The sequence below is a fragment of the Acipenser ruthenus genome, chromosome 4, assembly GCF_902713425.1.
Source record: "Acipenser ruthenus chromosome 4, fAciRut3.2 maternal haplotype, whole genome shotgun sequence".
Classification (NCBI taxonomy): Eukaryota; Metazoa; Chordata; class Actinopteri; order Acipenseriformes; family Acipenseridae; genus Acipenser; species Acipenser ruthenus.
In genome coordinates, this window is record NC_081192.1 from 67,180,284 (window position 1) to 67,196,404 (window position 16,121).

At 35.8% G+C, this 16,121-nt stretch overlaps 1 protein-coding gene across 1 annotated transcript; it reads right to left on the minus strand.

The window, feature by feature from the left end:
- Window positions 1–9,789: 9,789 nt before the first annotated feature.
- Window positions 9,790–14,726, minus strand: bloc1s5 (biogenesis of lysosomal organelles complex-1, subunit 5, muted). The gene is made up of 5 exons (XM_033998964.3): window positions 14,465–14,726; window positions 13,711–13,793; window positions 13,224–13,353; window positions 12,765–12,823; window positions 9,790–10,997 (listed from the first exon to the last, which is right to left on the minus strand). Exons 1-5 carry the CDS (start codon window positions 14,481–14,483, stop codon window positions 10,824–10,826), a joined length of 465 nt encoding a protein of 154 aa, XP_033854855.1. The 5' UTR covers window positions 14,484–14,726; the 3' UTR covers window positions 9,790–10,823.
- Window positions 14,727–16,121: the final 1,395 nt, after the last annotated feature.

The window sequence follows — 16,121 nt, forward strand, 5'->3', positions numbered from 1 at the left end:
CTCCAGCCACATTCCCATGAGATTTTATCGGGATTGGGATTTAACCCCATCCACGTCAGCTACATTTTATGAGACTGGCTTTTTGCCGGTCTCAAACAATAAATAATCATGTCGGACGGATTTTGTCCGTCCGCACACAAACACTATATATATATATATATATAATACAAATAAAATACATACATAGGGAGGGCACCCTGTCACAGTTCCATATTTCAGTGAACTGAGATCAAAGAAACCATTACCCTCCCTGACTGGATTTAATGCCAAAAGGAAAACACTTTAAAAGGCACTACGTATGATGTGCTGCTGTAGTGAACTTGGGTTTATTTATCCAAGAATTAAATATTGTGGGTGTGAAAATGTCATTGTGATAAGCGCTGTATTTAAGTCATACCCTATTACTTCACACTTAAAGTTTTCTTTTTTTTCTATACAAATATTTTATTGCTTAACAAATATTAAACCTTCAGTGCCGGCACTAGGATTTACGGGGCACTGGTGCAAGACTGTGAAGTAGACCCCACCCCCCACCCCCCCAAAAAAACAAAATTAAAACAAACGTGTAGCACAAGCTAAAGAAAACCTTTTGAAAACAAATACATCAGCAGCAAAATGAATTGGTCAAAACTTATTTTCCCAACAAAACATGAGTTTCAGGAAGGAACTCAATGCAAATATAAACTATAGCCCAGTATTAGTAGCATTATCAAAAATATATTAAGGCATAAATGACACACATTCTTTAAGAAAAGCTTTTTTTAAATTAGAAACAGAAAAATGGTTTATTTAGCCATGGTAAAACAACAATAAATCTAGCCTAAGAAGTACAGTATTTGTGTATAGTAATGTAGCTGACTTTGAATAAAACATGCTGGGTGATATCTGTAAGTAGAGGATCACCTGATAAAGCATCAATCTTTACAATATAACAAATAGATACTAATTAAAGGGGGAAACCCTGCTGTTCTGCAGAAGTATGTTGGCTTGAGATCCAGACATTCCTCATATGCAGGAAAAAACAAGCATGCACTTCCAATATTACTGTGTCTTTCAGTGTAGTGAAGATAAGTCATCCTTCGTGTCCTTTCTGGCTATTGTTCTACATTGATTGACTGAGGAAGGCTGTTGTTGTTACTGGCTGTTATCTGTACCTCAGACTAGGTTTGGCTGACGTGCAAGTCTGTCTCAGACACAAAAACAAACTGTATTTCTTTGGATTAACGAAAAAACATAGCTATTAAGGGAAGCTGGAATCATTTTTAAAAAATGTGTGAGTGTGCTGTTAAGTTTTTATCTTCATTTGGCATTGTCTTGGACATCATTTATATCTTTTTTAACAGTCTTCCTACAGAAGCCACAAAGATGATGGGTGATTAACCTCTGCATGCTATTATGAAAACATGTTGCTTTATTTATTCTAAATTCCAAGCATTTTTTAAGCAATAAAACCAGATGAGCTTGAATGAATGGTGCACAGATAGCGGCTTGTCTATTTAAAGACAGAGGTTCCAGATGAAACAGTTAAATGACCTTGGGCTGGTCTGTGCTTTGTAAACACGCTAGTAATCAAGCTAACTTTTGATTAATGTATTATTATTATCTATTGTATTTGAAGCAGTTCAGCTGCATTTGTTCTTCACTTGGAAATGCAAGTACTGTGAAAAGTTTCAGTATTCATGCTCTCAAGTGAACATCATATACTGCTGTGTTTAAAGGCTTTGACACAGTACAAAACCACACGTCTTCACATTTTAGAGCCCATGGGTTTCAACTAATAAGGCACCTAAAATTATGAAGAAATCAACTTTGGTTTATTCAAGGATGACTTTGCAGACAATAGGCAATTTGGCTAAAGCTAGGCTACATCAACTAAAGTCATTCACTTATATTACTGGTAATGAAAAAGACTTGTATTAAAAATCCGTTATGGTACTGCTAGAAATCGTTCATATATGGTTCATATATGGTTTAAGTTGTTTTAAACCACCATTGGTTGCTTACCAAATGACTGACATCACCAAAGACTCCAACAACCAATAACATATGGTTTTAGATACTTTCAAAACCAAAGTAAAGTTAGATAGACAGAAAGCTAGACAAGTATTTTATTTTAATTTTTTTCTGTTGGGAGATTCGGCGATCAAAAGTACAAGCTTACCAGAAATTATACTAAATCGTCTAAAATAATTATAAACCCAAAAATAAATGCACAAAATATTATCCAATCAAAATGCATTTCACTAAAGCCCCAGGCCAATAGAGATACCTTTTATTATGAGGTGCAGCATTTCAGTATCTTAGGTTTTGGTTTCGATTACCATATATACCATGATTTTACCGGAAAGCGTACTAAATTGCTTTACATAACCAAGAACGCTTACCGACCCGAAAGAAAAAACTTTTTTTTTTTTACAGAAGATGTTGATGAGTTGACAGATCTATCTGATGGCGAACTTCTTCACATTATGCGCCCGTCAAACAATTTGGTGTATAATCAAAACCAGACACAGTATTTATAACATTCTTTCTGATCCTAGTTCCTGAGTGTTGTGGCTACCACTGATACTGTTACAGTTTTTGGGTAGGAGATTACTAAACTACACTTATGGAGACATTTCTACAGAAAAATGAATTTTCAAGTACATTTTAAAACTTATTTTTTACATTAAAACTTGGTGATCGTAGGATATATTTCGTCATAGGGTTATAATCTCTTAATAATACTCACACTCTCAGCTGTTTAGAAATAATACAGTATACTTTTAGTGGATATTTGTCCGGATACACAAGCCGAAAGTGAAGTTATGCCAGTCAGACCTCAAACAGGTAGAATGCTCACCGGAGCGGAAGGGGTAAATGTTAAATCATTGAAACATTCCGTGAAACTGTTTTTTTTTTTATGGCTCAAAAGTTGTAACCTTGGGCGGGTGACCCTTGTTTGTGCATAAGTTGTTTAAAAAGCTGATTTGAATCAATAGGTGCGAACCACAATCAACCTAGCTAAAACTGGTTTGAATCTACAAACTTCTGCTAAGGGTGACATGCTGTGCTTTTGGTGCCGCATCACAGGGCACCTGCTGGCGCGCCTCCAGTAAATGGGGGCCAACACTGTTCATTGGTGAAAGTAGGAGATTTCCACTCCCTCTAGGTGGAGTTCTACTCCCTGTGGGCAGTAACCTGCACAGTATATTAATGTATGTAACTATTGTTTCGGGGCTTGAATACCACCTGTTCAGACCTGTAGGTGTACCTGCAGCGTTGTTGCTCAAGATTCTACCTGCTGAGACCTGTAGCTTTGCTTGCAGTATTATCCTGTGATTGCGTCCTGTACTGTCTTAGGATTTGCTTTGTTCCTGAATAAAACTCTTGATTGAAGTTACCTGAAGAAGACTGACTTATTATTTTTAAGAAGAAAATGGACCTTCTGAAAAATTACACAAAATGTGTCCCACTGAAGATGAGATGTTGGCAATGAAAGCACGTCAAATATGAAAGTAGAATTTAATTAATTTAACATTGGTCTTCAATATAGACACATTTGTAACAAATCTATGGAATTCATAAACAAACAATAAATAATACAGAGAAACTGTTTATCCATTAATGGAAAACTTATCAGTTAAAAAGACAGGAACAACATACTGATATGAATGACTATTTTATTATTATTTTTTTTAATTTGGAATCTGCAATTATTTTTCTTATTTTCTCCCCAGTTTTAAATGTCCAATTATTTTTATTTCAACCTGGCTCAACGCTGGCACCCCTGACTCTGGAGGGACAAAGACGGATACATACGTCCTCCGAAACGTGTGCAGTCAGCCGTCCGCTTCTTTTCACTCTGCGGGCCCGCCATGCAGCTACCTCGGAGCTACAGCGTCGAAGGACCACGCAGCTCCGGGTAGCTTACAGGCAAGCCTGCAGGCACCCGGCCAGTCTACAGGGGTCGCTGGTGCACGGTGAGCCAAGTACACCCTGGCCGACCTAGACCCTCCCCACCCAGGCGGCACTCGGCCAATTGTGCACTGCCTCCTGGGAACTCCTGTCCATGGTCAGCAGTGGAATAGCCTGGACCCGAACCAGCGACCTCCAGGCTATAGGGCGCATCCTGCACTCCATGCGGAGTGCCTTTACCAGATGCGCCACTCGGGAGCCCCCATGAATGACTATTTGAACTATGACAACAATTACTTTAGAGCATAGCTAAGGCTATAGGTAAGTGTGTTGCTACAATTAAACAGCATCTACTGTATATATGTATACAATAAGACCTGACAGAGAGGGCATTACTAGCCACTATGAATTGTGTGGGTAATAAGGCCCAAACTATTGCAACGAAACAGTCCATAATGCCTGGTGATGCCTGATGTGGAGGGTCTTACTGCTTTTATACTTTAATGCTACAGCACAATTCATTATTATTATTATTATTATTTATTTCTTAGCAGACGCCCTTATCCAGGGCGACTTACAATCGCAAGCAAATACATTCAAGTGTTACAATACAAGTAATACAATAAGAGCAAGAAATACATTTGTATCATTATCATTTGTATTTATTTTAACTGTATTTATTTTTATTGTAGTTTTTTTATATATATATATCCTTCCACATAAGCACTCTAAAATTAACCTTCTACAAAATATAGTCTTCCATTATACCAACATTGCCGATGAGCTTCTCTATAAAATGAGTGTACAAAACAGCGTTATGTTACTAATTACAGATATTTTTTTAAGTCTCTCACATTGGTTGGGTCTAGTCCGGATAAAGATAGAAAGCTGACGGATTCTTCTGACATTTCATTATATATTTCTCCAGTGACTTGATAGGGCAGTTTGGCTCATCAGGGCACTCACACATTTAATGGTCATATTTTGATATGCTGTAAATAAAACATTACCCTTTTAAATGACTCCTCGTTTTATTGCAGTATAGAATGCACTGGGGCAGCTGCTCAATAGGTGCCTTCCACTTTTGACAGGCAGTTTACAGTGGAGGCTGTGTGGTCCAGTGGTTAAAGAAAAGGGCTTGTAACCAGGAGGTCCCTGGTTCAAATCCCACCTCAGCCACTAACTCATTGTGTGACCCTGAGCAAGTCATTTGTGCTCCGTCTTTCGGGTGAGACATAGTGGTAAGTGACTCTGCAGCTGATGCATAGTTCACACACCCTAGTCTCTGTAAGTCGTCTTGGATAAAGGCGTCTGCTAAATAAACAAATAATAATAAGTGAGAGATAATGTTTTTAAATCTGCAATTTGCTATTTTAACAAAACAATGCAGCACATATTTTTGTTTATTTGAATTGTTATGCTATTTTAATATAATCATGAAACTCAAAGTTAGCTCACAGTAATTCCAAGATGGACTTCCAGTTAAATAATGAGCTGATTTTTGCGCACTAAAAGGCCTTTTTAATGGTTTCAGATATCTTTAAGTTAGGTTAAAACAACTTTAATAAAATCCATTTCGATGTTTTTCTGTTTAAATCAAAAAATGTGTTTGACCACCCTGCTAGTATTAGTAGGTTTTTCAGTTTGTCTAACAGTACTACTTTTACAGCGTCCATAGACATCTCCAAGGTGCTTGTATTATTTTCCAGGAAGTTCTGACTTACCCATTCTTCAATTGACACATTACTAAAAAGGTTGAAATTTACTTTAAACAAGATTTTGTTACAAATAAAACAGATGGACTGATACTGTTTGACTGTGGGCATATTCTAGGATTGTATCCCTCTAGCTCAACCAATCAGAGTGCAGTGAATTTTTCCATTGAAGTATAAAACATTTTAAAGCACTTAAGAAATAACATAAACCCTGAGCCACCAGGCTAGTCATTTGTGAACAATTCATTATAACTCAAGACTGATAAATAACGGAAAACAAAGTGTCAAAACTTAATTCATAATACAGCTTTGTGTATTCTTTTTTCACAGATTTCTGGGAAGGTGACACATTCGAGAAGAATATTAGGAACTAAAGTTAATTGCATTCCGAGTAAAGTCTTGAGGAAATGATGTGGACTGCATTGTTTCTACATTGGCAGCTGTGTTTTATGGTCATAGATAACTCTTTATTACCAGAGACACTGTTTAATCAGGCTCCAAAGACCCTTCTTTACAGTTCAGATAAGGCACAGGAGCACATTTCTTTACTGCTGTCTTTCCACTGAAATATATACAGAATATAAGAGGTGTTTACTGGAACAATCAGTTCATTACAGTTTATCCAGCTGAATTTCATTTAATGCTACTGAAATGTATTTTGTTTTGAGAGCAGACCATTTTGTATAAAAAAAGATATGCTGTGACACACACGTTTACTGTTTTATATAGTGATGGGGGACCTGTTATAGAAACAAATGTTATATAATATAAAGCAAAAACTTTTAGCAGACCATGAAGACACTAGCTATAGAATTAATCTAAATAAATATATTTCCAGGAACACATTTTTTTTCAAGAAAGGAAATTACACATACGCATTTAATATAATTGAATTGCCACTATAAACAAAATACTTTTGTTTTATCTATGTGCTGCACACAAAACTGAACAAATTCCTGTATGTCAGCAGCTGAACTGAATCATTCCCTCCCAAACCGTGTGAGTGTCCTATCTTTTCATGTGTCACCCAATAAGTGGGTAAATACTGAATGCCACTATAAAAAGTCTATAAAATAATGGTTAGATCATATTGCTCAATACTATGGTTTAAAGCGAGTTTCCTGATTTATGCACTTTTTCTGTTTTATTTGTGTTATTATTATTATAACTATTATATTCATGTATTTCTTTAGACTATTTTACTGCTGTTAAGCATTGTTGTTTAATCAAATTCTTTTTTTTTTTCTGTCTTTTAAACAAACGTTAAATCTGAATATTTCTGCATTCATGGTCGACATTGGGAACCACCGGTTACACTGTTTAATTAATATGGCATTTGATTAGTCAATGGACATCTAATGATAGGGGTTGTGAGTATCAATAGTCTTTATTCCACCAGTGTAACCCTTTGAGCGTATCTTGATGAAGGCCAGTTGAACAGTGAAGCATCATTTTACTAAATTAATATAAAATGGACAGCATGTACAGCAGTTTAAGGAATAACTATGTGGTGGTTTTGTGATATTAACTATTTACAGTAGGATTCAAACCCAAGGTACCAGGGCTGGAAAGTAGAAGATAATGAATGAGGTAAATATTTGGTTCTGGTGAACAGTGTTCAGTACAAGGTATTTACAGGTAGCATCCATTCTGAAGACCCCCTTATACTCAATGCGCCCTGTAGCTATCGCTTAAGTAATTTTGAATATTACCACCCTCAAAAAACCTGGCCCCTAAGTCTGATGTCATCCTTTACATAAAATATTGAGTAGTCATTAGACTTCCGAAGTTGGAATGATAGTGATATAATACTGACACCTACTGGCCATTAAAGTTTTATATATATTTATATCTATATCTATATCTATATATATATATATATATATATATATATATATATATATATATATATATATATATATATATATATATATATTGTGAGACAGCAGGGAGGGGGTTAATTCATTTATGGTTTGTTTAATTGTTTAATTGTTTTTGTTTAATTGTTTTATTGATTGATCATTACCTGCACCTGGCTATTATTGAAAATTAGAGCCAGGTGCAGGGTTTAAAAGGAGAGCAGTCAGTCTGCTCTGGGCGGCTGCTGAAGAGGGCAGAAGCCCGACTGTGCTGGTGTGTGGGTACAGCCGTAATTTAAAAGAAAAAGGCAGTGAGTCCTTTTTGTGTGTGCTGTTCTGTTTGTTTTTTGTTACAGGTAAACAGCTTAGCTGTCCTGTTCTAGTTTAGGTTCCTGTTTTGTTTTAGTTAGTGCTCAAAGAGAGCTAGGTGTTTGTTTTGTTTATTTTGTTTTTGTGTTCATTAAAAATAGCGCAACCGCGCTTTTAAAAAAAAAATCAATTTCTGTGTTGGGTCAGTGTTTTTTAAAGGGGCAACGAACCGTGGTGAGTGCGAGTCCTTCACAATATATATATATATATATATATATATATATATATATAGACACACACACACAATAAATATTGTACATTATCTGAGATTGGATATTAGAAGTATCTTATTGTATAGCTGGTGTTAATTTTTTTATTGCAACTAGACACCTACTACAGGTTGATCTGAGATCTTTCACTGATGTTTTTCATATACACAGCTAGCAGACTGTCTCGTCAGTATGCAGGAGGCCAGCATATTATGATGAAATGATAAATGTTACAGGGCAAATATGTATGACAGAACCAGTACAGTATGGTTATCATATTCAAGCCAAAACTTACTAGACTGACGTGTCAGCTAATGAATTCTTCAGTGTGTAAGGCACTGAGAAAGGCTGGCTGTAACATTTGACTTGACTGTTTTGAGAGTATTATGTTCATGCGATCATTAAGCAATAACATTCTACCCTTATCCATTTCTATTTAGTCTCAACAGCTTTGCAATAATTGTGAATACCGTATTAAAAACAGGACAGAACATTTTCAAAACATAGGGTACACATTTCTTGTGACGTGTCACAGAATCAGTTCCCCCAACACAGCTGTCTGTCCCAATCACTGGCCTATTTTCACACTGCAGATCCCCTCAGCAATAATCCACAAAGACACCAGGTTATTAGTAAATCAACATATTTAAGGTTTACATATCACTAAAACATCAAGCCAGGTACATACTTTGAACTTTTAGATTATTTAAAAACAGATCATTTTCATGATAACAAAACGATTACAGAGCAAAAAGAATAGAAGTAACTGGATACGACAGTAGAAACAACAAAAGGGGTGTAATACTGTACTAAAATAAAATCAATTAACAGTAATTTTATAAGCTCGCTTTCATTAGTGAAATGCTCTAAAACAGTTAACATAATATTAATATCACATTTACAAACTAACCCTTTTTCTTCAGTGCTAGGTAGGCACATAGGGCATCTAGCTCTCCACAAGCAATTTAAAGATCAGTGCTTCCTAGTTGTTTTGTTTCTACACAATTATTGTTGGCACAGAAGTGCATTTCTTGAACAACCCCAGAATCAGCAAACTTGTTCCATAACAGGAAGAACACAATGATGCTGATAGAAAAAGGAGACAAAAACAAGAGTGGTTGCTTCAAGGCCACTGGCACACAGTGGAAAGGTTACAATGTCATCTATTCAGAATAGTGCTGAGGGAAATATTGAAACAAACACTAATTGAAACACTGTATATCAACAAGGACAAATTACCACATCAGCTAACTGAAATGGAAGAATATTCGGAATGAACGAAAGGGTTGCTCCCTTTCTTTGATTTGACTGTTTTTTTTCTTGGGGGGGGGGGGGGGGGGGGGTATAATCTCTTTCCACAATTACATTCAAAATCAATCACAGAGAAATGAAGACACTTGATCTATATTAACACTGCAATTCAAATAAAATCCCCCTTCAGAACTGTATTACTTACGTATGTTTAAACACAGACTAAAGCCTCCAAAATCCCCTGCATTATCTAATGTTCTACCTAAAACTCTTCTAATACTGGTGGTAGTGATGATAATGTAAAAATAAATTGAAGAACCAACATTTAAATATATATATATATATATATATATATATATATATATATATATACAAATCTGAATAGACTTAACAACTTCAGTATACTGTTTATTCAACATGTGTGTCACAAATGAGGCACCATTTGCTTTTCCTGTAGTTTCTTCTATACAGTCACATGTGATTAAAATGTGATGGAGGCCTTGGCATTTAACAGCCAGAAGTGTCGGGTGTGTTTAACTAGGACTTGATTGAAACGTCAGTTTACAAAACGCAGGGTTGTCTGATATTCTGATCTTTTTTATATCTCCACTCACAAGTTGCAGTTCCAGTTTTGACTTAATTAAATTATGTTATGTTTCAAATTAAATCAACAAGCCTAAGTTGGGGGAGACATTTCTTACGAGTGTGCTAATAAATTGTAAGGAGGGATGTGATTTTCAGTTTAAACCCACCGTCAAAGGCAATAGGGATTTCTCAAAACAGATGGTTTTACAGCCATGTGCATCTTTCTACCCATAACTGCAGTGTGGTTTGGTGTTCTTTTTTTCCTCACAGTGATTGATGAGGCCATCACCCTCACTGTAAATGTGGGAAAAAAAAAAAAAAACCTTACAAAAATTAAATGTTCAATGTTATTGAAAGTAAACTCAAATATGTATTTTGTCTCCTCTTCTAACGTCAGGAATGCGGCTTGATACCCAGCCATCCATTCAAACAGACAGCCATTGTTTAGGGCTGGTGCACTCCCAAACACAAAGATATGTGGGAAGTTTAACACTTCCAGGCACTCCAGTCCTTTAGCTTTCCTCACATGTTACATCATTTGAAAGGCATTGTCCACAGTATAGATCGCTATACATATCATTTTTTTCAACACCTTATTTATAGTTATGTGGTAAAGCTGCTTTTTTTCTTAACTGATATACTAAAGCTATCACTAAGACTACATTTATGCTGTTAAACAATTGTTGCCAGTATTGTAATGTGTTATCTTGTAGGTAAAAACGTGCTTCTTCAAAGCAGTTGTTGGTTTTAAATATTTGGTAACTGGAGGTGAGAAGTGCGTATTTGCGAACATGTCTTTCACTCAGTAAGCTTTCAATGGGTTCTATACAATGGTAGCTATTTGTCATTTTACTGCATTCTTAAGCTAAGTCCAACAAATGGAAACTACACTTTTTTTTTTTTTTTTTTTTTTTTTTAATTTAGAACATAAACAACATTCAGAAAGGTGCAAATTTGGTCAAATCTTTCTTCATGTCAGAGTAGTGTGTGCTCAGTCGACCCACTGCTTTTGCATGCTCCTCATCCATAGCCTCTTTCTTAACAGTCTGCTCCTTCATGAAGGCTTCCCATTCAGCCTTGCGTCTCTCCTGACAGGCGTGGAGCTTGGTACTCTACAGGAGAAATTATGGAAACGCAGATCAGTGAACACAATGGTGCCACTTCAGGAGCAAGTTAGTTGCTACCATATTCAACTGCTTAAAATATAACAACTTGTTAAGACACTAAAGTTATACTAAAACAGTATAATGTCTGTGCTTACTTTGTTGCCACATTCTGCCAAGTGGTCTATGCAGCCGATGACTGCATTGAACTCAGTATGTTTATATTTTAAATATTTTGCAAGTGTTGTGTATGGAATTAGTGACGGCACCTCTAATTGTGTACAGTGTAACATGGGAAATAGCATGCTGCAGCTCCAATGCTCAGTGTCAGTAAAGTCCTGCTGACAGCATGTAACACAGACAGTTCTTATGATTACATGTTGCCGTTTCTTTTTCAGTAGTTGGTTCTGCTATTTACGATATTAAACACTAAATGTTTACACAACACTCGCTCATGTTTGGTCACCGTCACAACTGTTGCATGAAACAGGGGTTACCATATTCTGCTGGTGTTAATACAGCACCTATCTGATCTTACAAGCATTTCAATTCAATGAAATTATTATTATCTGTATTTGTTACCATCCTTCTCACACTTCAGTTTATTAAAACATGTGATATGTGTTTGTTTCCCCCTTACAGACCAACGTCATAGCACATTCATAAATACTGACACATGCTTTCAAAGGAAGAGGCAGAATTTTTGTGTTACAGGCGCCAATCCTCAAAAAAACTGTTTATAATTTTTTTTTTTTTTTTCGCTCTTGCAACCATTTTAGTCCCAGTCTGGAGCCCTGCAAATTCAAGCCTTACACATTTTACACACAGCGCGACTCTTATCAAGAACATGAGATGAATCCATGATGTATTTTAAACCGGCAAGAGCAGGCCTGATGAGATTATCAACATTAATAACCGCCTCCGCTCAGCTGCCAGCGGACTTGACAAACACCCTTAACACAGTGAATGGTAAGTGAGGCTGCTGGAGTACATGCTAATAAATAAGATTTTCTAATTATCTGTGTAGACACAAATTAATGCATGCTCATGCATCAGGGCCTGGAAAGCTCGTGAAGATAGAGGGCAAAATGGATGCAGCAAAGTACAGAGAAATCCTGGAGGAAAACCTGCTGAAGTCTGCAAGAGACCTGGGACTTGGGAGAAGATTCCTCTTCTAGCAGGACAATGACCCCAAACATACAGCCAAAGCCACACTGGAGTGGCTTAAAAACAAAAAGGTCAATGTCCTGGAGTGGCCCATTCAAAGCCCGGACCTCAATCCAATTGAGAATTGTGGAAAGAGTTGAAAATTGCTGTTCACCAAAGGTCCCCATCCAACTTGACGGAGTTTGAGCAATTTTGCAAAGAAGAATGGGCAAAAATTGCAGTGTCCAGATGTTCAAAGCTGGTAGAGACTTACATGGCTATAATTGTTGCCAGAGGTGCCTCTACCAAATATTGACTCAAGGGGATGAATACTTATGCAATCAATTATTTTCTGTTTTGTATTTGTAATTAATTTAGAACAATTTGTAGATTTTATTTTTCACTTTGACATTATGGACTTTTTTGTGTTGATCAGTGGCAAAAACTCCTAATTAAATTTTGATTCCATGTTGTAACACAATAAAATGTGGAAAAGTCCAAGGGGGTGAATACTTTTGAGAGCCACTGTATGTCTTTGTATTTCAATAACTAGTCAATAATATATATATATTTTCTGGTCTGAATCTGGATGTATAGTTCTTCAATAAGAATTGCAGCATGAAGTGTTACCTGTTGTGCTTCTTGCTCCCTCAGGTGGATTCTTTGTGCCATGTGGTTCGCAGCTTCCACTAGAAGAAAAGTTAAAAAAAGAAATTAGTTACAGATCGTTTTGTATTGTATTTTTCAAAAATGATACTGTTCTGTAGCATTATAGGGCGGACAGATAATTGGTTTCAGCTCATATTAGCCACATTGTAATTATAAGTAACGTTTATTGTAATTACTACTATTATCCACCATGAAACCCAATTGGGGTTGTAATGAAATGGCTAATTTAATGTTGGGATATCAGAGCTTGAATTTACCCAAGCAGGATACCCAGGTACTTTTATCAACGGGTGACCGGTTCCAAATCTCCTACCTGTGCCTACCTCTTCAAAAAACATAAATATATACTGCTAATAGTAGGTTTATATATATATACTGCTAAGAATAGTTTATCGTGCCCTGTGATCTCTGTATACTTACATCTTGTAAGAGCCTCTAAAAGACTATGCTGCATTGCCTCAGTACACTTCGGAATGGTTTGGTCATTTGCCCCTATGATCATGTTGTTAAGGTTTTCAAGTAATCTTTTCTCTCGCAAACCCCTCTTCTCCTGTGGAAAGAAATAATAGCCACAAAAACAGCATCATTAAAACTTGCAGAACCAATAAATGTATTGTTCCAAATATAGTCCAAAACTCTTATTGTGACTTTTCCAGATCCTGTCTGTAGTCCTTAGGGACAGGTGGTTGTATTTCACCATTACTGTCCAACACTGCAGTCATTACCTGTAGATATCAATTAAAATGAAGTGTTCTAAGCCAAAAGCACTGAAAACGAGAATGTCAATTACCTACAGTTAAGGACGGCTGCAAAGGATTATATGCTATTATAAACTGCAAAAATAGGAGTTAACAAGCGAACACACACAAGAATCATTTACAGTGGTCATTATATGCACAAGACTTACTTCAAATTCCCTCACAAAGAAACGTATCTCTCCTTGTACCACTGGTCTGTGATCCAGCAGTCTGGATTGAATGTCCCCAATATCTATATCAACAGAAAACATATTATAAACATACAGATACAACTTTTTTTTTTTAATACAACTACAGAGTTGTTTCCTGAATAAGATACTTCTATCATTCACAGAATGCATATATAAGACATGGGATCCCCCTGCAACACTTGTGAAATTGCCAAAAGAAAAAGTATTCGCAGTTTAAATAATTTAAAGTGTGACAGTTGTAGAATTGTGGGAATTTAAATTAAACGGATGATCAATTTAATTCCTTTAAAAATACACCGTTGGGTAATATGGGAAAGACCCAACAGGATGTTTGATATGAAATATATCGAGCAACTAGACCTGCCACCTTTTGGGTAAAAGCAGCTGAGCTGATCCGTAATGGCTGAGGTTAACCTTTAAGGCATTTTTAGCAGTCTGGGTACTGACCTTTTTCACGCCCCCCTGAATCCTTAACCATTTTACTTAAGCTCCTGCTTAATTCCAAATTACTTTTACTTTGAAGTATTTTTTTGTTGTTGTATTTATTTGTTTTTTTTTGGTTCTTAACCCATAACTTCAAACACTGCTGGTGACATTATAGTCAAATACAAAAAGAGAAGAAAAAGTAAAAAAAAAAAACATCTGCTAATGCCCATCAGTATACGTATTATTTTCTGCAATCTGTTTATCGAAATGAGTTACGTAAACATACCTTTAGCTATCTTATCCATTGGTCTTCAAAAGCACATTGATTATTATAATTATTTTTAATTAAGCTACACTCACGATGCTACCGTATAAATGCCGCTGCTTGTTCGTGCAACGCCTGTTATTTGACTGGATTAAAAACCCGTGTCCTGAGTTTATTATAACGTTAATGCATTACAAAACCAGGAAACAAACTTTAAAAACATCAAGGTAATGTGAACATACGCCCCTTTTGTTTAGGGTATGATTCCTTCCGGGTTTTGGTAGGCAACTTCCACATTCCAGGCGTGATAGACATTTAAAAGGGCAGTGCCATTTATTTAAAGGGCATGTTTGCAAAAATAAGACATATTCATTTAGTTGCCAAGATAGATTCGATTTTAAAAATGTCTTTATCCATATACGCTATGCATGTATTTTAATGTTGTATCTGTTTACTAAATTCCTAGTTAGCGTTTCGGTGCACAGAAACAAGGACCAGATGACATTTTTTTTTTCTTTTACACCGAATCGAATCGACGGTATCTCATGGAAATTAGAACCGAGAATTGAGAATTTTATTTAGGGGGATGCTAATTTTCAATATCGCGTCGAACTTAAAAAACATTTTATTATATCGGGATAATACATGTAAATGGACTAAGATAAGAGTTGTTTATCAATTTGCTTTGTGCTTTTGAGAGGCATAGTAAAGCACGGTGTTGTGATGTATGTTTAAGATTACCGTAATTATTATAATACCAGCTCAGTATAAAAAACTGAATTGGGTCTCTTGGTGTAATAAAATTGTGAATTGTTATGTACATGGAAATTTAAGAAATAAATAAACAAACAAAAAAGTGTATTTATGTTAAGAAATAAGTAATAACAATGTATACCATTTTCATGATTTTGAACTAATACATTTTAATAATACAGACGTTTTGAGGCACATGCATGCAAGCAGTATTAATCTGTATAAAAGATTAGGGTCAGCTACGGTATTCATTAAAGCCATATTACTCAGTCTGGTATTATGCTTCAGTATGTGATCATACACAGAAAGCCTATATAAACGTGATAAAGTTAAGGAGTTATCCAATACTAAATGTATAACCACATGTGTTGTTTAAATAAGTATACAATATTGTATAATATATCCACCAGAGGATGCATATATGTCATATATCTCATACATATTTTCTATACAGCAGAAGACCACTGCATTACCAGCGTAACACCATGCATTTTGAACAGATATTACACGGTTGTCCGATATAGTTTCAGACTTGTACTGTAGTTCATTGCTAATGTCTAATGGTCCATACTGTACACTATATTAAAATATGGCACCATTCCACCCAGCTCATACGATAGCAGCTGCCTGTGTGCTACCACGGCCCTTTAGTGCAGAACATACAATTGCTGCGGACACTGCATTGCTAGCTGTTTAAGATCAATTAAATAGCTGTTCTTGCGTGCAAATATATGATTGAACTGAAGATGTCAGCCTTACACTGTTAAGGAGTTACAGGAAGCCTAAAGCGTTGCATGATTTGTTTTTGTACAGTATGTTCATTAACCCTGCAAAATAAAACGTTGTGTGCTCAAAAGCACAAATAATTAAATGCTACATAAAAAAAGTGTATATATATATATATATATATATATATATATATATA

Excerpts from the sequence above, each read along its gene's own strand:
- bloc1s5 (XM_033998964.3), bottom strand. Across the intron at positions 13,354-13,710 it reads TCTTTGTGAGGGAATTTGAA|GAGAAGAGGGGTTTGCGAGA; the intron begins GTAAGTCTTGTG and ends TTCTTTCCACAG. Across the intron at positions 10,998-12,764 it reads GGGAGCAAGAAGCACAACAG|AGTACCAAGCTCCACGCCTG; the intron begins GTAACACTTCAT and ends TTTCTCCTGTAG.